The sequence below is a fragment of the Protopterus annectens genome, chromosome 7.part0, assembly GCF_019279795.1.
Source record: "Protopterus annectens isolate FY-2018-M chromosome 7.part0, PAN1.0, whole genome shotgun sequence".
Classification (NCBI taxonomy): Eukaryota; Metazoa; Chordata; order Ceratodontiformes; family Protopteridae; genus Protopterus; species Protopterus annectens.
Genome location: NC_056739.1, coordinates 200,434,259 through 200,458,364, shown reverse-complemented (window position 1 = coordinate 200,458,364; position 24,106 = coordinate 200,434,259). Strand labels below are relative to the sequence as shown.

The 24,106-nt window shown below is 41.3% G+C and overlaps 1 protein-coding gene across 5 annotated transcripts in view; it reads left to right on the top strand.

Moving 5' to 3' along the window:
* Window positions 1–24,106, top strand: part of DLG4 (discs large MAGUK scaffold protein 4) — a 2,742,131-nt gene that overhangs the window by 2,637,222 nt on the left and 80,803 nt on the right. For all 5 annotated transcript variants that reach the window (XM_044076698.1, XM_044076697.1, XM_044076699.1 and 2 more), the window contains 2 exons: window positions 7,120–7,292; window positions 18,715–18,824. In XM_044076698.1, coding sequence (XP_043932633.1) covers window positions 7,120–7,292; window positions 18,715–18,824 — 283 coding nt within the window. The remainder of the gene's footprint in view (window positions 1–7,119; window positions 7,293–18,714; window positions 18,825–24,106) is intronic.

Below are 24,106 nucleotides of genomic sequence, written 5' to 3'. Positions count from 1 at the left end.
TGCAGGGAACACATGCATCACAAGGGTGATACGGAGGTCGTATGGGAAGTGAGTATGACGGGGTGTCAGACATAAGGTGGCATGCTTCACTGTACCCTGAGGGGAGTAGTGCATGTGGATGTGGACATACACACAATACAGCACACACATGAACACGCAGGGTCCAGTTCGGACATGCATGGGTACATGCCTGCATGGGTGTGTGGTGGCCAACAGTGCCAGCAGGCTATACAAGAGTAGGCGATGGGTATACCTTAGCATCAGCCCACACGACAATGGTCTGCATTGTGGCACAGGCCTGTAGCATCTGCATTTACCCACACAGGTGGGTATTGCATCCATCTTCCAGTCACCTGGATGACTATTGTGGGTGGCCAATGCTGTGCATCACTTGCCATGTCTGTGTTCCCTAGTCCATGACTTGGATGGTGTTTAGGATGTGCACACATCCCACATGCATGTACAGTGACATGTGGAACTGTACCTGGGGTGTCTGGCCCATGCTGTGAACACAGCTTATCATCAGATGTGCCAGTCTTGCCCATGTGTAGCAGGGAGTGGTACTAGTCAGCAGATTTACCCTGCACCTACATTGATAGCATGCTAACAGCATTTCCTGATGTCAGTGTCATCTGTCTATACAGGCCATGTTGTCAGGCATGGTATGTCCATTGTGAGTCACATGTGAAGGCACAGTGGGGTTGCCAACTGTGATTGGTAGGTCTTGATGTCACATGTATGGATATGGCTTTGCACCCCAGCCTCTCAGCCATTTACATCTGTTATCCCCGTATGGTTGACATTGTGATATATTATAGGGTCACCATAAATTAAATTAGCAAAACCCCTCCACATTGCCCACAGGTGTCACAGACTCACAACCACCTCTACACAGGATACGATTTACAAACACACACACACACACACACACACACACACACACACACACACACACACACACACACACACACACACACACACACACCTGTCATGTCTAGGAGTAGAACCCCTACCTAACTAGTTTACTATACTACAGCACTACGCAGTTATATCACGCGCCACGGACATTACTGAAGTACATCTTCCCCAAAGGTGTATTTCACAATTAATGACATCAGCAGGACTACCAAAGTAGGACATTTGTAATGTACTGCAGGTGAATAGCCTATAATGCATTGCTTCATACACAAACACTGAGACACACACATCACATCCTGAACTGGCATGGATGCAGATGGAACTCTACCACCATTCTAAATCCCACTTACAGCAGTACGCAGTTACAGAACATGCTACGTCAATTATTGGGCTATCAATTTCCCAGAGGTGTACTTCTAGATGAGTGACATCAGCAGCCTTGCCAAAGTAGAATATTTATATTGTATGGAATGTGAGTAGCCTAAAAAGCATTGCTCTCTACACAGTCAGACACACACACAGACTCACACACAAACACACACAGTTGCCAGGGCTGGAGTTCGAACACCTACCTAACTGGTTTACCACACTACAGCAGTACGCAGTTTCTGGACACGCCACTGTGATTACAGGGCTATCATGTTCCCAGAGGTGTACTTCTAGGTGAGTGATATCAACAGTCTTACCAAAGTTTAATATATGTATGGGACGGAGTGTGAGTAGCCTAACAAGCATTTCACTCTACACAGTCAGAGGCAGACAGGCACACACACAAACACACACTCACACAATTGACAAGTCTGGGGTTAGTACTACTACCTAACTACTCTGTCACTACAGCAGTATGCAGTTATGGGACACACCATGCATTTTACTGTGCTATAGCTCTCCCAAAGGTGTAATTCACATTGGATGACCTCAGCAGGCTTGTCATACTACTACTGCTATGGGGAGGGCAGTGTGTGCAATGGGCCATATCCCATTCATGTAGGGGTTGACATGCCACATGTGGGCACACACAGGGTCATATGTCACAGGTGTGTGTATACAGCTACTAGATGGCTGCTTCCTTGAACAGTCTTGTTGCACAGCTGGCACGTATATCACATAGTCTGTCAGGTACTGGTGGCTAGCATCCGCAGTGGATTACATCCGCACCTCCTGTGTTGGGGCCCTTAGGCTGTGTGCCAGTTGGGACAGGCCCGCATGGCTCCTTGTCACAGTCACCCTCTTCCACACATCTATGCCCATGTGCCTGTGGCTTATTATAGTGTATTGTCCACACATATTTGTCTGCATTCCCATCCACTGTGTGTGCAGGGCAGGAGTGGTGCATACTGACATGAATTGCAACTTTCAGATATGTCTGGTCCACTGGTGTTTGCAGACATGGCCTTCATGTGTTTAAGTGTGTGAGCATGTCCAGTATGACCTCTCAGTATGTTGTTGACTGACATTGCTTTCAATCCTCCAAGTGTGTGAGCATGCCTAGTATGGCCATCTATGTTGCATGTGTGGACCATTGCTGACCTTTTTGTTGTACACCAATGGGTAGCATGCTGTGTCTGCAGGGTATCCATCGGTCATTTACCATTGACTGTTGCTACATTTCTGCATAGCAGGGGGGGGGGACACCCGACTGTTTCTACTGTTTTATACATGAGTGGGGGGCACACCTGACTGTTACTCTATGTGTATGTTGGATGGGGGGCGCACCTGACACTTGTACACATTTGCTTGGACTGTACTGGTAAGTCAGGTACTCTTTTTCTGTCTGTAGTCTTACCTATCCTGCTGGCTAGGGCTTACCAGTGTAGTACAGATCCTAGCTTTGTTTACTTACATATTAGTGTCTGACTTCCTAGCCTTCACAACTTACATCTGACTGCCTAGCCTGCTGCGGTCTGTCTGTGTAGGCCTGGGGGAGGGGTGAACCATAGGGCACATTCGGAGACCATAGTACAGCATTTGTTTGTGTTTGTCTTCACCTGTCCCACTGGCTGAGATTGTTGCTGGATATTTGATCCTTCCTGACTGGTATGTGTGGCTCTTATGGACACCCCTGTTGCTCAGGCCATTTCCTGCAGTGGGTTTTGTCACCCTGTGTAGTACTGGCTACTATGGTGACTCCAGTATGTGTTACAGATCTCATGCTGCCACAATGGGTGTCTACTCTCTGCTGCCTTGACATCTGGGCACCAAATTCCCTTGCATGTTCACATCCATACCATAGCTACAGGTAAAAACACATTCTACTCCATTTGACAATTGGTAGGTTGATTGACTTACCTTGAAGGTGTGCCGGACTTGAGGATGGTGCTGGAGGGCTGCCTATGTCAGATGCACATAGTACACTCCCTATACATGGCTAGGCACAGGTAGTGTCATGTTTGGCATCCCTTTTACTGCCTGTGTGAGTCGGAGAGAGGTGTCATTCCCTGGGGCCCTACTGTGTCAGTGCATATGCTATGCATTGCCTCTTTGTCAAGGCCAGGGCTTACTAGGCAGACCCCCTTCTGCCTACTGGAGCAGGCTCAGGTTGTTCCTCCTCTGAGTCACTCTGTACCTGTACAGGCCTTTGCATTGGTGGGGGGCTGTGTGGCCCTGACCCATGCTGTTCCTGCTTGTTTCCGCAGGATTATATTGTGTAGCATAGCACATACCATTACTATTTGGGTACATGTAGCTGGTGAATACTACAGGGCTCCACCAGATGTGTCCAGACACCGGAATCATGACCTGAGCATCCCAAACACACGCTCTATTATATGTCTGGCCTGTATGTGTGCATCATTATGGCATTGTTGTTCATGTGTGTGCATTTCTGATGGGTGTCATCAGCCACGTCTCCAGTGGATACCCAGCATCGGGGATGTCCACATCGGCAAATCTGTGGTACAGCTGTGTCAGTTGCCATAAGTGTGAATCATCATAGCTTCCAGGGCAGCCAGCACACAAATTCAGTATAATGCCCTGGGCATCACATATTACCTGGCAGTTGATGGAGGGGATGCCCCTGCGGTTGATGTAGGCCCTACCCTGCTCACCGGGTGGTGCTTTGATGCATACATGTGTGCAGTCTATAGCACCCACTATCCCAGGGTAGTTAGCTATTTGGTGGAAGAGACGCATATTGTGGGTCAACACCTCACATGTGTTGAGGAAATATACGTGCTCACTGGCATGTGCTAACATGGCATCTAGGAATTGGTGGAATACTCTGGATGTCTGGATGTTGATGCCTGTGAGATGCCCATGTTATCCCCAGTTGTAGTTTGGGAGGTACCTGTGGCTAGTATACCTAGGCCTACACATACCTTGGTATCCACTGGGATGGGTTCCCCTCGGCCAGTGTGGTGTGTCAGGTGTGGCCTGCACAGCTCAACGATTTGCTGTAGGAGGTCTCTGTCCACCCTATAGCACTCCACTATCTCCAGCTCATGTAGCTCCTGGTAGGTTACCCTGGGTCTGTACACTCTTCTCTGTCTCCTCATTGTGCGTTGTTCAGCAGCATTGACATCCTCACCATCCTCACCCTCTTGCACATTTTGTTCTATGTTGCCTACTGCAGCCCTTCTCATTTTGTAGGTTTGGTTTTAAAATTTCCCTGCTTGTATACACCAGTGGTGTAGAGTGTGGAAAAACAGGGAGGTAGGTGTTTGCTTGGTTTATAGTGGTGTTCTGGGCTGGGCTGGTCTGCTTCCTGTGTGATTAGCTGATTCTGATACATTTCACCTGGCAGCTCAACTAGGTCTCCTTGATTACCTTCCTACTGCTGTTTTCCCTTCTCATTGCCACCCTGTTTAGACCCGTAGGCGTGTTGTGCGAACAGAGTGCTCAAATGTGCACCAAGCTGCTTTTTCCTGGTTTAACTTCCTTTTTCTTCCTGTACAACCCGGTGCGCGGTGCACACACATGCTTACACTTTGTAAAGAGTGCTAGGCAGGTTTAGACACACCTTTAGCTTAGACGTGCTACGCTAGGAGCAATCCCGCTCCACAGGTCTCCAATCCACTTACAGTATGCCTGACACACACCCCCATGATGTCACCTATATCCTAGTCATGCACCCAGCTATTTATACTCTTATATTCTTGGGAACTGCCTCACACCCTGGGAAAATCTGGGATTCACTAACCCTTCCCTCATTTGCATAGGATTGCCTGCTAATGCATAGTTACATGTCCCACACTGAGCCTCCCCCCTTAGCAACCATTATGCACTGGCCAGGTTGTCTTCTGACTGCCATTGACTTGCATGGCAGAATACTGATTTTAGTTAGAATGCTTATTTTATGTTTATTTTATTTATTTCCCCCTGATCCCGTTTGCGCGTCGCTGCCCTATGCTTAACCAGGAGAGATCGGTGAAGATAAAATTTAACGTTGTTTATTTTTTTTCTTTTACATTTTGTAATGCCAATGGCCTTCTACTTGGACACTGGCATGCTTCCTCAGTGATATGCAGCCTTTATTTGGAGCTATCATGGCTCCATTTTGTAGATTGCTAAACTGTACTCGGCTACTAACCGAGTACATTTCTGCACACTGCACTCGTCCTGCACGGATGGCTGCCAGCTTTCTGGATCACATATTACCCTCATTTGCATGGTTTTCACCTGCAAATGAGGGTAATTTGCATACAGGAGCTAGGTCCGTGCAGGATTAGCCTAAGAGCTCACGTGCACTTCCCGGGAGCTCATTCCTGGATCGCACACTGGCCATATTGCCGAAAATAGCTCTTAAACTAATCCTGCATGCTATAAAGGGCTTTGTAAATCTGGGGGTATGACTATCTGCAGTTAATTAATAATGAAATCTATGACTATCTGCAGTTAATTAAACAATGAGTCTGTTGATAATGTCATATGAGCTGCATTCACTAATTATAAATGTGAGGGATACAGAGCTAGTAAAGGCTCTCCTAACATTTGATTATATGGGAAAACATTTTGGTAACAGTGAAACTGTCAGTCTACAGCTAAGAACACCTGACCAAGAAGTGATAACTCTCAAACAGTCACACAAATTCATTTATTTTGCTGAAGATAAATTACAGTCCTTTTTGATTAATTTGTGTGCTTGCAAAATTACACTACTGCATTATTAAAATTAATACAACTATAAGATAATTATGTTGTTCATAAAGCTATAATCATTCAATGCAGTTAAACAGATTATCCACAATGATCTGGGTCTTGGAACTGGTCAGGCATAGTCACTGTTTTATTATTGGACTTTGCACTAAATATGTTACTCTATAATAACTTGTGTCAGTATGCGTGCATCTAACACAGAATATGAAAGAGTTTGACAGAATTACCTAAAGGCTTCTAATATGCTTTTTGAGTCCTGCTTAAGCCCTTTATACGTACATATTTATATATATATATATATATATATATATATATACACACACACACACACACACACACACACACACACACACACACACACACACACACACACACACAGAAAGAGATAGAACTATCTACATATATATATATATATAGATATATGTGTACACAAACACACACGCAGACACACACAGACAGACACACACACACACACACACACACACACACACACACACACACACACACACACACACACACACAGATACATACACAAAAGTATATGCATATACTGACATGTAGACTTAAATACACAACTAGCTCAACACCCCCAAATGCTACATAATAAGTTATAACAAACTGTATCAGAAATCAATGCCAAACATTCATATTATTTACATTAAACAGTATAATTTCATTCATCCTGTACATTACTTAATCCGTTTACAATTTTTCTTAAAAGACAAAGTGTACTGTCTCCTATAAGACATGTAATGCACATGTATATACATACATACACACACTTATCTGTAGGTAAGTATCCATAAATAGTATGTCATAGCACACCGATAGTGTAAGTCACTCTGCCTGTCTATATACCCATGAAGGACATAGTACTGTGTATATATATCTAAGAATTTAACATGGGTTCAGTTTACTTTTCAACTAACATTATTAGGTATGGGATTTAAATACTGTTTTATGCACTCTTAAGTCAAGCTACTCTGGCACACATTGAGTGTCAACCTGTAAAGTAAAAAGTAGACAGATGTATTTTCTGCAGTTTGGAAAACTAATGTCATAGAAAAGCTAAACTAGTTAATATGTATTGTGTTTGTTTCTTTTAAGACACGACAAGGCCGAAGAGAGACTATGAGGTAGATGGACGGGATTACCATTTTGTATCATCCCGAGAACAAATGGAAAAGGATATTCAGAGTCATAAGTTCATTGAGGCTGGGCAGTACAACAGTCACCTTTATGGAACCAGTGTACAATCAGTAAGAGAGGTTGCTGAACAGGTACGCATGGAATGTCCACCAATTTATCAACCAGGTTTACAGCCTTTGTCCCTGCATGTGCTGAACAGAATAATGGAAACTTCTATGCATGCAAGTCAGTTATTTTCTAGTCTGAATCAAGAGACTATATAAGGTTTCCATGATGTTGGTTTGTGTTCTTTATTGCTTTAGAATGTAACCATATTACCTCTGCAGAAATGGTTCTTTCCTATAGGCGATACTTCCAGTGATATTTTTACGTCCAGTCTCTACCTCCTGTACCCACCTTTTCTCTTTATTTCAAAGCTTTTTTTTTTCTTAAACTTTTCTATGTATACTTGAATCCTCAAATCATTTTTTTTCTTTATGCAATAAGTTTGCTGTAATACTGCTTTAGGAATCTAAATGTCATCATCCATGCCCCACATCTTCAATGTCCCTGCCATACTCCCTTTTCATCCCTACCCTACATTATCTTCATTACCTCCATCTTACCCCTTTTCATCAGTACCACATATAACCACCTATTCACCCCCTCCCCATGCCATCATCACAGCCCAGCTGCACCAGCTTGTCACTCCTCCCCGTACTCCACCTCCCTATCACTGCCACAAACCTTTATCCCTATGTTATTTACCCTTTTTCTTTGTCATACTGTCAGGCTTTAGAATTGCCACTGATTCTAAAGACAACCACAAAGCATTCTACAGCTATGTCAAGAATCTCAGAGGTGACACTCAGATCTGCTCTGAGTTACCGCACAATGGCACTAGATATACAGAGCCAACTGATATTGCCAACATCCTGGCAGATAGGTTCAGTGAAAACTTCACCCCCCCCCTCACCCACCAAAGGGCCTATCACTATATCAGAAGAATGCAAAGTCCCTGCAATCACGGCTGCACAAGTAAAGACCGCACTCTCCAAAGCCAAATCCACAGCTTCCATGGGACCTGACAACATCCCAGGCTGCACGCCACCTAAATACCATGTTCAGTCATAGCCTCACTTCAGGCTTTGTGCCTACTGAATGGCACACAGTGATGGTTATCCCACTCCACAAAGGGTGGACCACCACGGATCCCGGGATCCACCACCCCATTAGCCTGACAAGCCTGGTCTGCAAGGCCATGGAACATATCATCTTGGAGCTTATAAACAAGGACATAGGTAACCTCCAAACTCGGGGCCCCACTCAGTTTGGGTTTGTAAAAGGTAGGCCATGTCTACTAAACCTGATTGACTTCTCTGAAGCAGTCACCAGAGCTGTGGTCAAGGGTAAGGTAATGCACACAGCCTATCTTGACCTCGCCAAGGCTTTCTACACCATCCCTCACTCTGGCATTATAGATAAACTCACTAGACTGGGCATAAATCCCTATGTCACATGATGGGTGGCCATCTGGCTCACTGACAGAACCCACACAGTGAAAGTAGCCGATTCCAAATCCAACTCCAGACCAGTGACAAGTGGAGTACCACAGGGCTCAGTCCTTGGTCCTCTCCTGTTTGGCATCTACTTCTCAGAAGTCCAGGCTAATACAGCAGGTCTTTGGCTAATGAAGTTTGCTGATGACTGCAAACTAGGTGCCATAATAGAATCACCTAATGATGTGGACATTCTACAAAGGGGCCTCACTGAGACAGATGCTTGGTGTCAAAGTCATGGCCTCAAGGTCAATGCCAAGAAATGCATTGTCATCCTCTTTGGGAAAAACACTCTACCCATGAACTACCACATAGGCGGTAGCCTACTAAACATTGAAATTGTGATAAAAGACCTTGGGACACAGGTGGACAGTAGTCTCTCCTTTGATAATCACATTGCCACAATAGCCAGAAAATCCTTCTACGTGGCACACCTCATTACAAAGGGGTTCACTTCCAGAAAAAAACAGGTCATTGTTCCTCTCTACTCATCCCTCATCAGACCCATTATAGAGTACAACGCCCAATTTGGCATTTACCTTGCAAGACATCTACAACAACTAGAAAGGCCACAGAAATACCTCACTAAGAGGATTACTGGCCTTAAACAGACACTGACACATTTCCCCCTTTACATCTTATTCTACAGCCAAACTTGAAACATTGAATTTGCTCTTAGCTTATGTTTCTAGAGATATCATTGGGGTCCAGGGCCATGAAGGTCTTAATAAATAACTCTTCTTGACCCCAAATGTACTACAGATAAAAAAAAAAATACAGGAATAAGCCTAGTATCACATATAACCTCATTTTTATTCCTACCATAGTATCACATGCAGTGGACATTCCTAGCTGTTAGGACATTTTTTTTTTCATTTTGGAAAAGCACATTTTACAGTCTTTTTTCACAGCAAGAGAAACTTTTGCTTCCCCTATTTGTACAGGTCTCCATTTCCATAACAATATCCATAAGGGATACTGCTTGCAGTTGCAGGAGTCAAACTCTGTGTGGGCGCATCCTTAATCCTTTGAATTAACTGCCAGACTACACAACTCATGTGGTCACTCAGTCAAGTTCTACTAGGCACGTCAGTGCAAAGTACTGCCCATCAGACACTTGAGCCAGCTACTTTTTCCAACTTTGAGCATTATATCACTCTCTTAAACTGTATGCCAGTGTCACTTTAAACTTGATGCATCACTGAGCCTTTTCTGTCTTCTGTGAGACAGAAAGATCCATCTATCCCCTTAATTAATATAACTTAACAGGTCACAAAACCTTGAGAAGACTTTGATTCGGTTTAATTGAATGGGCTTTATCAGATTTTGATTCACTGAAAAGTGCTCAGTGAAAGCAATCAAGATCGCTCATAGCTTACCATGTTCTTTCTATTTTCCCATCTCTAACAGGTTAGAATAAATAGTTATTGTAACACAAGAGCACCCCATGCTTTCATTTCTGTTTTCCTATGTTATACATATGTTTGTCTCTATTTGTTTTGTTTTTCTTTCTTTCCTCCTTGCCAACTGTGCTCTGTCCAGTGAGTACTTTACCATCCTGAAATTATTCCATTTTGCCTTCCTTCAATCAGAGAAAGAAACGTCCACTAAATTTCCAGAAAAAGATGAGCACACTGTGTCCCATTCATTATGTGTGAGAAAAAAGCCTAATAAGTGGAAACTCTTGCAGGTGAGAGTTGGGGATCATGGAGCAGAGTGGTCTGCAGTTGTGTGGGCACATCTGTCTCTCTTCACCATCCTTGTAGTGTCATCCATAAGTGCTTAAATATAGTGCATGAGAATTAATGTACCAATGCATGCCAATTCTGGAAGGCAAAATTACCAACTAGAAATGAAAAGTCATTCAGTCTAATTAGGTGAAACTACTGTGAACCCACCCCTCCCAGGACATAATTGTTCATCCTTACCCCATACCATTTACTACTGACGTGACACCTGTGCCACTAATCAAACCTGGGGCTGCTATATCATAGCCAAGGATGTGTCCCTCTGTGAGCTGACAAATGTCTGAATGTTATCCCTCACATTACAAGATTTAATAGTAAATAAAATTGCTTAGATACACAGTAAAGGCAGAATCTGTATTGCAATTGCTAAGACTGAAGCTCAACTACTGGACAGGAGTCACCTATTTAGCTCTCTAATGTAGGCTTGCATATGGAGACAGATGATTGCAGTCCTTCTTTAACTGTATCACATCATCCTTTCACTCTATGTGGAAATAAGGACCACCACTCATGTTTGCCAATCCAGTGTTACTTCCCTTGCCTTCTTCTCAATACTGAAAAGATTTGTTAATGAAAATGCCCCAACATCATCCAGTGCCTTCAGCATTTCCAGCCAGCTCTCTTCCACTCCTTAGTGTAGTCACTATGGTATTTTGTAATGACTTTAATAACCTCACCTAGGAAAATGGATCCAATCTCACTAGTTGCTTCTGGCACTGTACCCTCAAAAAAAAAGCATGTCAATGTGATTCAATAGTGCCACAGTGTTATTCCACCTCCTGACAATGTCACAAGTCAAGGTCAATGTTTCTCTTATCTTTGCTGAGAACAGTCTGAGACACCATGTGGTATGCCACAACCTGAGGGTGTCCAGACATCACTCTGCATTGCCTCATCAAAATCCTGTAATACCTATGCCTTCAATTTGATGGCCTTAGGAGCTGCTTTTCTGACCAGTTAGTCCCTATTGGTCAAATCTAGAGAACTCACTGCTAGCATAGAGGCTTCTTTCTTTAACTTGATGGATTGAGTGTGGCTGAAGGAGCATTTGGTCCATCTGTTTACAAAGAAACAATTATCTACATCTTTGATGTAAACTGGATACATTCAAGGTGGATGCAAGACTCTGCTAAAGGTGATTGTTTATTTTGTTCATTTGTTAACTGGGTAAGACCACTTGACAAATGTGTCCCTCCTTCAGGGATGACCTGGGAGCACTGTCTGATTACATGACTTTCTCAGAGTCACACAGTGGGCATACTGATGTGGAAATATTCAAACTCTGTGTCCTTGACAACAGAGACAGCTCATTAGCAGCCCACACCCTTAATCCTTTGAATAATGTCAGACTACATATCTCATGTTGGCAGTTTTCAAAGACCTGATATCGAGATGCAACCAAAATCTGCAGAGTATCCAGTCAGCATCTCTAATGTTGGCAGGTGATATTTTCCTCTGGGTCTCTAATGGTAGTGATCTCAAGTGTGCACCAATGCCGTCTGCTAAATAGTGAAAAGTGGCTAGGATGAAAATCCACATTTATCTGTTTTTGATCATGGTGTCATCTAGAACAGAGATGATTACTCCCAGCAGGTGTGGGGATAGCATCAACCTCAAATGGAGGTAGAAGGGCTTACAAGGGCAGAAGGGACTGGGATGTTGTCCAGCAGAAAGTTACTATAGCCATGCACTGTATACATTGTACCAGACTGTGTTGGTGAAGTGGGATCTAAGCCTTAGGATGAAGCACTCAATTTACCAGTCAATGTCTACATCCTCACCCATCTATAGTTATCAACTTTGATTATTAACTCAAAGAATGATAGCATGTACAAGTAACAAGGTGCCTTTGTAGGGTTCTTGGGCCTACTGTGGAGTTTAGCACTCCAGGATGATCTTGGAAAGGATTCACTGCTCCTCAGCACTTAAAGGACACAGATCAAGTGGTTTGGTAACCTAGTGGTGATGATGATGTCTTCTGGGTGGCTCATTTGGGAGGTGTACCAAGCATGATGCAGTGGGAGAAGAGACTGGGAAATCCCCAACATATGCTGGAGAAACTGTATAGGTTAGCTAATCTGGGAAAACCTTAGTATAACTAGAAGGAGCTAGAAAATGCAGATGGAGATAAAGAGGTCTTGTCTTTTCAACTCAGCTCTCTTTCACTGGGCTTCTCACCAGAATATGTGGTTTAAAATGTAGATAGATGGATACATAGATAAAGGTGCCCATCTTCGATAATGCAGAGTACTTGGGTTAAATACAAATTATGTCCTGACCTGTGTTAAGATACCATTGAGTTCTATGATGTAAATGGAGTACTAAAGAACTAAAACAATTATAATATGTCAGTTATTGCTGTAGCTGTACATTGCAGCATTTAGTTTGCTATTCTATACTGCACATAACATTTATCAAACATTATAAATAGCTGAGCTCAAGTGTCCATCAAGACTCGTTCATGAGAGACAGATTGACACTTTCTTTTACAGACTAAGCAGAATCATTGACACACGTTGTCTGATCATTGAAGATCCCCAGGCCTTCTCATGCAAGAGGCTATGCCATGCCTACCACATGCATAATTCATGTAGCTCCCAAAAGTTATGGTTTGTCAGTAAAGATGACATTGTCGACTATAACAACCTCCAGAGAAAACACTCTAACAGAGATAGACAGATTTTATTTTATTAACTTGCAAGCATCGAGCAACACGAGTTTTGGTAAAACAGCCCACAGGAAAAAATGCTACCCAATTCCTTTTCTATTTTTTTGTAGCTGAAAGTTGTTTAAACTTGAAATATTTGCAGCTAAATGGATTAAAAAAATGATATATGCAAATTAGGTACATCTCGACACCATATGTTTGAGGCCTATAAATCCTGGCTGCATACTCTGCAACTTTGGGTTCATTCTATCAAACCAGTAGCACAGATGTCAAAGACCTGCATGTGTGAAATGTAGTTGGTAGAGGTCATGCATAACATGACTGAGCATGTTTGTATTACCATTTCACATTATACTACGTGTTCATGCATAACATGACTGAGCATGTGTGTGCATTACTACCTCCCATTATACTACAAGCATTCCTGCATAACATGACTGAGCACGTGTATTACTGCTTCCCATTATACTACAAGCATTCCTGCATAACATGACTGAGCACATGTGTATTACTACATCCCATTATACTACAAGTATTCTTGCATAACAGGGCTGAGCATGTGTGTATTACTACTTCCCATTATACTACAAGCATTCGTGCATAACATGACTGAGCACATGTGTATTACTACTTCCAGTTATACTACAAGCATTCGTGCATAACATGACTGAGCACATATGTATTACTACCTTCCATTATAGTACAAGCATTCATAAATAATATGACTGAGCATGTGTGTATTATTACTTCCCATTATACTAAAGCGTTCGTGCATAACATGACTGAGCACGTGTGTATTACTACTTCCCATTATACTACAAGTCTTCGTGCATATATTGGCCAGACTTTGTTCCTTTGCCCTTACACATCACAAAATAATGAGTTTGTTGTGTAGATGTTCTCTGGTGTAAAGCAGACATTTAATACATTGCTGTTTCCTATAAGCAGTAGTGGGTATATAGGAAAACTGTTTGATCATATGCAAAAGTGTGCATATTGTACCCTGGCAGCTCTACAGTCTCACACCTCAACTTAAAACAGTAGGGTTCATATGTTCATAGGTTGGTACTAGGCTATCGGCCCTAGGGCCTGTAACAATTCCCTGGCTATTTCTTCCCACAATATTTACTTCCCTGGACCCCTGTCTAGCAGGGTGACTGACATGATCCCCGGGGTGAATTTCTTATCTCCTATACAATCGTCAAGGTTCCTTTTGAAGAGGGCCAAAGAGGCACTCTGCTTGACATGTATGGGCAGTCTACTCCAGAGTCTGGGGAGTCTCTAGGTCACGAACCTATCCCTCCAGCATGTTTTGTTCATTGTGATGACAAAGTTTAGATCCCTGGAGTGTGTGGCTCTGAGGAATTGGGATTTCTTTAAGTGTAGCATGTCCAACAGCTCTGGGTTTGACATGGCCTTGTATGTTAACCAGAGATCATCTCTGAGTAGACGATATGTGACAGAGTATAGCTGGATTTGTTTTAGATGGTCAGCATAAGGCATCTGCTTTAGGCCTGTGATTCTTTTAGTGAGGTATTTCTGTGGCCTTTCCAGTCGTTGCAGATGTCTTGAGAGGCACATACCGAATGGGCCATTGTATTCTATAATGGGTCTAATGAGGGATGAGTACAGTGGGACAATGACCTATTTTTTTCTATATGAAAAGCCCTTAGTGATGAGGTGTGCCACATAGAAGGATTTACTGATTGTTGTGGTTATGAGGTTATCGAAGGTGAGACCACTGTCCACCTGTGTCCCTAAGTCTCTTATCACACTTTCAGTGTTTAGTGCACTGCCACCTATGTGGTAATTCATGGGTACATGTTTTTTCCCAAAGGGGATAACTATACAGTTCTTGGCATTGAGCTTGAGCCCATGGCTCTGGCACCAAGCATCTGTTTCTGTAAGGTCCTTTTGTAGAATATCCACATATATTTGGGGATTCAATAATGGCTCCCAGTTTGCAGTCATCTGCAAACTTTGTTAGCCAGAGTCTCTTAGTGTTGGCCTGTACTTCAGAGAAGTAGATGCCAAACAAGAGCGGCCCCAAGACTGAACCCTGAGGTACTCCACTTGTCACTTGTCTGTGGCTGGATTTGGAGTCGGCTACTTTTACAGTGTGGATTCTGTCAGTAAGCCAGTTGGCAACCCATGGAGTGATGTAGGGATTAATGCCCAGCTTAGTAAGTTTATCTATGATTCCAGAGTGGGGGATGGTGTCGAAGGCCTTGGTGAGGGCCAGATAGGCTGTGTGGACAACCTTACCCTCGTCCACAGCTCTGGAGACTGATTTGACAAAGTCAGTCATGTTCAGGAAACAAGATCGGCCCTTCACGAACCCAAACTTGGTGGGGTCCAGTGTCTTTGTTTATAAGTTCCATGATAATACATTCCATGGCCTTGCAGATCAGGCTCGTCATTGGGCAACATGGAATTAATTCTAATGAGATGTCTCTGTGGTTTGTTGAGGTAGCATATGTTCTTACAAGAAGGGAATCCTCAGAGAAAAAGAAAGAGAGAAAAACATATCAAGGACAGGAGTCTGCTGTGCTTGTCTGGGACTGAGAGGAACAAAACAAAACTTGCTGGAGAAGCAACAAGTACAGATTATGTGCATATTTAGTTGCATTTGTTAATTGGTTATAGAGGCATTAATGACATAGTAGTTATCATTACTGCTTTGCAGTGTTTGATTCTCCAGTTTACTTCTTGGCTATGGTACCTTCTGCACACAGTCTATGTGTCCACATGTGGGTTTTGTCAGATATGTTGTATGTGTTTGGTGTTCCTTCAAACACATACAGGTATGTGCTAATGTGCATGCATAAAGTCTTACGATGGTTTGGTGCCCCTTTCATGACCAGTCCCTCTGTCTTATGCCCAGTGAGTTCTTCAATGGTCTGGATCCCCCTACAACCCTGAAAAGGAAAGGAAGGAAGGAATGCATGAATGAATAAGTGAATGAATGAATCAGAATAGAGAATGTGTATGACTGGGTACCGGGCATTTTCACAGTGGATACTTTTAGAGGAGCACTTCAGTAATGCATGCACACATATTAATGGTATAAACTGTGCATTTCCTAAGAAAAAAGGGTGTATAAAGATTAACCAAGTGCATTGAGTACAAGAAGTTTCCACTATGGTGCACAAGCATTTTAATAAGCAGTAAAATATTCACATTTCTCCCATTTTAGTGATCCAAGTACATGAATTCTTAATAAGCAATTTCTGCATTTGTCAGACCATGACGCAGGAACTTCACTGTATAGCTCATTTGTGGAATGGTATTACGTGGGCCACTTGTACCAGTTTTTTGAGAAAGAGAGTATATACAAGGACATTATCCTATTACGGTTCAGTGGTAACTGCCATGAGGTTTATAATACCACTTTGAGAACTAGCCAAGAACAGACAAAGGTCATTTATGTCAAGCCTCAAAGGATCAAACCCAGCAGAACACTTTTATTTCTTTATATCAATTAACAGTATATTCTGGTAGTCACAGTTGAGAGAATGCTGACAATGCAAGCACTTTTACCCCTAGTTATGCACATTTTGCATGCTCAACCTAAGCTACATATCGAAGCATGCCAGACATTTTCTGCCATAGAAGCCTCCATTATGCTATACTTTATCACTACAAAGCTAGGGCAATTGTGGTCAGAAAAGAGAAAAGAATAAGTTGAATTGCCAAATGACATAGTTGCCTTTCCAGGCAATATTCTTTTTTTTTCCCCACTTCATTCTTCTGTTTCATTTTTTCTACTGGATTCAGTAATTTTATTCTCCATTACTGATTACTGTTTAATGTAAATTCTATGACACTTTCATACCTTTTCACTTAAAATGCTTTTTAGTTGTTCTCTGTCTCAGAATGTGTTTTCACTTGACTGGTGAGAGTGTTACAGCTGTTAAACACAGAATACACTTCAGGATTTGATTTAGTTATGTTAATGTATGCACACAGCTGTTTGTTATTGTCAGAAGGCTGGATTCAAAAGCATGACAGATTGTTACCTAAGTTATGACAGCCACAAAGTGAATATGAACTCAGCTATAGTGTCAAAGGCATTGTACCTACATTAGCAAAGGATTGCAGTCAGTGGTATATTGATTTTCTTCTGTTTCCTCACACTTATCTTCCTGCATAGCAGTCCTGACAGAAATGCTGCCTGTATAGATAACTGTACAACGTATGTTAATACCTTCAGAAAAAGGCGCATTGTTTATAGTATGACAACCCAACAAGGTTTAGCAGCATCATTTACAGTGTAGATGTCCTAGCATAATGTTTTTAACCAAATAAGACCACCAGAAGGGAGTGTAGTAATGCAGAATCTGATAAACTGTGGATTATTTTGTTAATATGTTATTGGAAGGAGATAGAAACCATGATCTGTCATCATCTAAATTAAAGCCTCTACAAATACCATACTATCATAGCTAGTGAATACCATAAGTCATGAAGAGGCATACTGCTTATTGTAATGTGCACACGGTGGGTTGAATCATTTACATGAGGAGATCTCACCTAGGTCAAAGGCTGTTCCCCAAGATCCCACCTAGACCAAAGGCTGTTGCCAGAGATCTCACATAAGACAATAAAGAGAAGCCTGATTATTGCAGATAATAAAGTATACAGAGCATGTTTGAATTGGAAGTATAAATATTTTTCCCTTTTCAGTACGCATATTTTGTAAGGCCAAGTTGTTTGTCAGAAGGGTTGGTGTTCTGGGTTTAGTCACACATTTGGGGTTGAGATTAACATATCAATCTGTGAGCTAGAAATTGATAAAAATCCCCATAAAAAGCTATTCTCTGTGTTGAAGGGGGTACCTGTACTAGCACCATGCATATGCCAACACAAATGTACTAGGTCTTTAAAATAGGACAGCTGTATCATGTTGTATTCCTGTCTTACAACAGCAGTTGAAAAACTAGCAACCCCCCCAAGCATAGTACAACCAAAACTTCAGCATTCTAACTTATGTGGTATGTTGAAAATGTATAGAGAAGGAGCCAACTGGTGGTCTTGCTTGTGAAGTGGGTGTTCTAGCACATCCAAAAAAAAGGTGAAAGAGGTGCAGATGGGAAAAGGAGTGCATAAGCTGGAAAGAAATGAGATGGGCCTTCCAAAAAAAATTCATTCAAAATCAGAGGCAGTCTGCATTTTTTCTATACAATGTTGAACATCTGTTGTTTTCCTTCAGATGCTTTTAAAAAAATTTTTTTTCTTTTTCTTTTTTTGTTAATTTTTTAAAACGTTTTTCTAGTTCTAGCCAACACACACACAAATCTCAGATTTGCCTTGAGAGACATTGTTAGGTTTAACAACTCTATTTTAAAATGAATCACAATCACAAAGCCTAAACATGCATACATTTGAGCTGTTATTAATTTTGATATTCACTGTAAAAATATTTCTTGTCCATTGATGAATTCTATGTATAACAGAGACTCTTTAGTGAAATTGAAGAGCTTTGCTTTTTCCTTTTACACTCCCTAGCATTGTGCATGATTGCCAGTCCATGCTTTGTATATCCATCTCCCTCTCACTTGTTTCCTTGTTTTTTTTTCCCTTTTTTTGTCTCCCTCAGGGAAAGCACTGTATTTTGGACGTGTCCGCAAATGCAGTGAGGAGGTTACAAGCAGCTCACCTTCACCCTATCGCCATCTTTATAAGACCAAAATCGCTTGAAAACATTCTGTGAGTAGCACTGTTCCATATTTTGGTGATGGAGATGGGGGCTGACCTGAATGTTCTGTATCTCATCATTGAAAACATTCCACCTGATCACCATAGCAAAATGTGGGGTGAATAGTCTACACAAGATTAAGTGGATATCACAGCAAAATTTTGCAACAACCAATTGGGTTAGGAAGGCTTTCACTGTACCATGCTATCCTTATGTGCTTTGTGTATAGAGCAGCTGTCTACTAAAATGTATAGAGATACGATATGAGAATTGTGATCTGAGAATTTTCTTCAGGTTAGATGCATACTGTTTTTAGCTTGAGATTTGTTCCTGGCACCTGCTGTCATGAAGCTTGGTATCTAGATATGTACTTTAAAGTGTTTTTTCTCAATTGTGTGTGTTACAGGAATGGACGTTGAGCTGGGTAGCACAAAAGTGTGAAATGTACCTTTTAAGGTGATTTATGGCCTAACCCCATCCATGACCAGGTAACCTGGTACACCCCCCTCCTTACCAACCTGACTGGCAGGGTGCACATGAAGATGCTTCAGCAGGACATCGTTCTTGGCAGCTGGAGCAATTTACTGCATGTGCATGCATCCTCCTTCTACTGGTCGACAAGCACCAATGGCTCAGTCTGACCTCTTCTTATCTGGCTACTTCAAATCCCAAATCTGGATACCCACTCTGGTCACTGGCACTGCAGACTTGATGGCATAAAGGCTCCAGTCTTGTGAACTGTGCCCTAAAACATTTTTTCATGTAACAGTGTGTAAGAAAAGAAAGGCTATATGCAAGTGAAAATTAACTGTCAAATTTAACATCAATATGTTGAAACAAAATAAGCATTTATATAGTCTGTTTATGATGATAAAGTTGAAACTACATTAAATGAAAATAAATTAAAAGATGCTGTGTTTCTTTCCTCCATTAATAGCATTTCTAGTATTTAAAAGGTGATGTTCGCATGTTCAGTGCCAGTAATCTATGGCTCATAGTAGTGGGTGCCAGATGAGGGAGTTAATCAGTAACTGAGCTTCTGAGGCCTAGAGTTCTCTAATAAAGGCAACAATGAAACCCAGCCATAGTCTAGTCAGTGAAGCCTATGCTGGTTGTCCTAATCTGTGTTGCTGAGCGCAGCATCCTTGGTGTAAGGAGATAGGGTAGACCTTAAAAGTAATTCACAATATTCACAGTGATAACCCATAAATGCCTGAAGTGAAGTCATCACCCCTCAGGAGTGTCATTCTGGGAAATGTGGTTGAGTACAGCAGTAGGCCATTTCTAGCGATACAACCATGCCAGGTTTGAATGGGGGTGGGGTGGGGTGACCCCAGAAATGTTCTAGCACTGAAAATGAAAACTTCTTTATGTGTATAAATAAAAATTCATCTTTTTATATCTATGATATTATTAAATAATTGTGTAGGTTGTTCCATGTAAATCATCTTTTCACTAACTGAAATATCCTTATCCACTTATTCTCTTACAAATGAATATTTCTGCTTACCCTATGGTAATTGATGAAACTGGTCTCTGGGTATAGGAGTAGCCCTTGTATTATATGCATATTCATGCACATGTTCATATGCATTTATGATAGAAGATGAATATTATATTCTTCCAGAACAGAAACTTGAATGTAGCGATTACAGCACTGCAGTAAGTATTCCATGACCATGAAGAATAAATGGGAAAAAAAAACCTCATTTGAAATCTTTTTCAGTTCAATGTTTAATAGACATTCCCTTTAAGGACAGATATGCTTATATAATACCTGTAATGGATAAACAAACAATAAATCACTCAAATACTGTAAATGCTAAAGCAAAGTAAAAAAAACTCACTTTCTTACAAGTTTACTCTTCACATATTACATTTATGGGGTGCAAAAAATGCTTCTGTCTGGAGCAGTTGATTTTATATTTTTTTAGTATATCACCAGTAATTTGAGTTAAAGTTAATGAATGTAATAAAAAAGAAAATCTGATTTCATTGGATGAAAAGGGATGCTTAACTGAATGGAACATCTATCAATACATGGTCAGATATTTAATGTACATTATCTCCGCCAAAAATGTTCTTTGAGACAATGGAGTGCAAGGAACAACATCAAGTTGTGCTGTAAAGGATTTCAGTGTACTTCTGATATTCATAAGGTTAATTAGCTATTGGTATACATTTTGTAGGAGACACCTATACACCCTTTGCAACACTACTCTTGAAAGAGTGGAAAATAATTTGCAGACAGCGCACATTTACGTGATTGTTTTCTGCATCGGTGACATAACTTGAAAATAAGATGGTATGGTATAAAGTTTGTTGTTTACTAAAGTGAAAACAGATTATAATGCTTTAACAGAGTTTAATAAGTAATGCTGCCTATAATGATTTTTGTAGTCCAGTCACATTTCATTATAAAGCAGCTTGGTATGATGTTGTTGTGTCTTTTTAGCTTTTCCCGGTTAGGGGTTGCCACAGCGGAACTCCAGTCTGCTAATGATTGGCAGTAGATTTTTACGTGCCGAGTCGCCAGCCCTGACGCACAACCTTCAATGAAGGTACGCCCATTCACACATGTCTCCACACAAAAGACGCTCTAGCTGAGAATCGAACAAGACGTCTTACTGTGAGGTGACAATGCTACCGCAGCAGCACCACCGCAGCAGCTTGGTATGATACATAGTTTAAAAAGAAAATGGGGGAGAAAAATACGGTAAACATTATGATGGCAAGTAACCAAAATACACATTGCATCTGTCCTGTCTGTTTAAACAGGGACATCACAATCATTAAATAACTCCATTACCTTGGCCCTTGACAGGTTTCCAATCAAATTCAACCTCACCTCAATTAATGTAAATGTATATGGGGGGAGGGGCTTGCAACACTCTTATTTTTCACCAGTCATAGCTTGGGATTGGAGGTGGGAACAGGAGTAAAAGGTTGCCCCTTTTCAATAACAGATTTATTTAACACAGGAGACATGTTTAAAGCCATGATTGATTGTATGTAATTATAAATATAAATAGCAAAGTTGGCAATGGCTCAGTCAATACCAGATGGATATCCGTCATCTTTGCCTGTCTACACTGTATAGTAACATCTGCATTAATCACTTTTTACTCCAGGTGTATGCTTTGACCCATATATATCCACAGGGTTTTGGATTCACTAGTTTAATACTTCAGGTTCTCACCAATTATTAATATAGTGGCTGGCAGCATCGTCATTACGCAACCCTAAAAACAAGTAGGGTGCATGATAGTTTCAAACAATCGTAGTCATCTCATATACTAGCAAGGTAATGTTCAAGATACTGCAAGGTAGGCTCCATCAATATAAGGACTGGCAACTGCTAGATGTACATGAAGATTTTGGAAGGGGCAGAGGCATTACAGATCAATTTGCCAAAAGCTGCTGGATAGTGTAGAAAGCAAAGGAGTTCCAGAAGAATTTACTTCTGCTATATTGGCTGTTTGTTAAGCCTTAGACTGTGTGGACAATAAACTGTGGCAAATTGTTGAAGAAAATTCAAGGTCCCCATGTTTGCTTTGGTGCCTTCATTACACAGAACAAGGTGGCTTGTTGGTCAGCATAGAAAAGGAAAAAAAAAACTAAAATGATGTCTCCTATCCATACCTCTCAACTGTAGAGATTTTCTCAGAATGTCCCAGATTTTGGCCTCATATTTTGGTCTGTTTCTCATAAAATTGTGGTTTCCTGGTATATCATTGCTAAATCATTGAGAGTTGAAGTCAGAAAATAATGACAGACATTTGAGTTTCAGATTTCATACCTTTCAGAAAATGCATGCCAATGCAAAACCTGTCATTCTGTCAACTTTCAAGTTTGTAAGAGCAATATTTGAAAAGTGTCACTATTTTTAGTCCTTTGTCCCCCCATTATTTATGACTTTGTCCAGATTTCTTGCTCTATGGGGTTGAGAGTTTTCAATTTTTTTTTGCAAATAGATGAGAAAGAAACGGAGGCTGTGACAGATTTTATTTTCCTGGGGCCAAAGATCTCTGCATATGATGACTGCATCCAAGAAATTAAAAGACATATGTTTTTGGAAGAAACACTTAAATCTGGGTAACATATCAAAGCTATCACATTAACAGTTAAAGTTCATATAGTTAATGCTGGGTTTCTTCCAATAGTAAGAGATGGTTGTGAGAATTGGACTATAAATAAGGCAATGAGCCAGGCAATCACTGCTTTTGAAGTGTTTGGGAACTCCATGGACTGCAAGAAAATTAAATCAGTCAACATTTAAGGAAAAAATCTCAAACGCCTTTAGGCCTGCCAGTTAAAGTAAAACTCAAATAGTTTGGTCACAAAATGTGAAGGCAGGATTTACTAGACAAGACTTTGAAGCTCTGAAAGATCAAAGGCAGGAAGAAGAGACTGGCAGAGGTCAGGGTGGATGGATAGTATCAGTGATATAGCTAGGGTGGGGTGAAGGAGGCAACTGCCCTGGGATCAAGTGTTAGATGGTGCGATCATTAGTAATAATGCATACCAGCTTTTAAATGCAATTATTGCATTTGCTGTTAAAACTGGAGCATTCCAAGCGCAGTCTAAACTGTGGCAACTGCTTGTTATAATGTTGCAAACAGTTTACCACATTTTAAGGAAAGAGAAGAGCTTCTTTTTCCATTTAGTTGAAGAAGGAAGGTCAGGGATGAGGTACAGAAATTAGAACTTATTGGCTCCTGCATTTCAGGAACACTAGGTAGCAGAGGGGTGGGGATAGGAGTGGGACTGATTTGGATAGTTAGCATTTTAGGAGTTCCAGCCAGCCACCAGATCACAGCCTTTTTTTTTTTTTTTTGCTCTTCACTGGCTGAGAAGGTATGTATATGCTGTAAGAGGGTGATTGTTACTTATCGGCCTGCTACGGAAAGCTGAAGTGCTTTTTTTTCTGCTTTTCACTTAAAAGCTGAGGAGGTCGGGTGCTACATTGGGAATGGGCACCACATGCTAGATGAGCTACGACTCTGGACAGAATTATTGTATTTAGTCTGTCCATTAAAGCAACTGTGGATGATAAAGCTAAGCATCCTATAATAATAACCCAGTGGAAAGGGGTTCGTCAGGATCCCCTAGCTATGACTCTGGACAGAATTATTGTATTTATTCTGTCCATTAAAGCAACTGTGGATGATAAAGCTAAGCATCCTATAATAATAACCCAGTGGAAAGGGGTTCGTCAGGATCCCCTAGCTATGACTCTGGACAGAATTATTGTATTTATTCTGTCCATTAAAGCAACTGTGGATGATGAAGC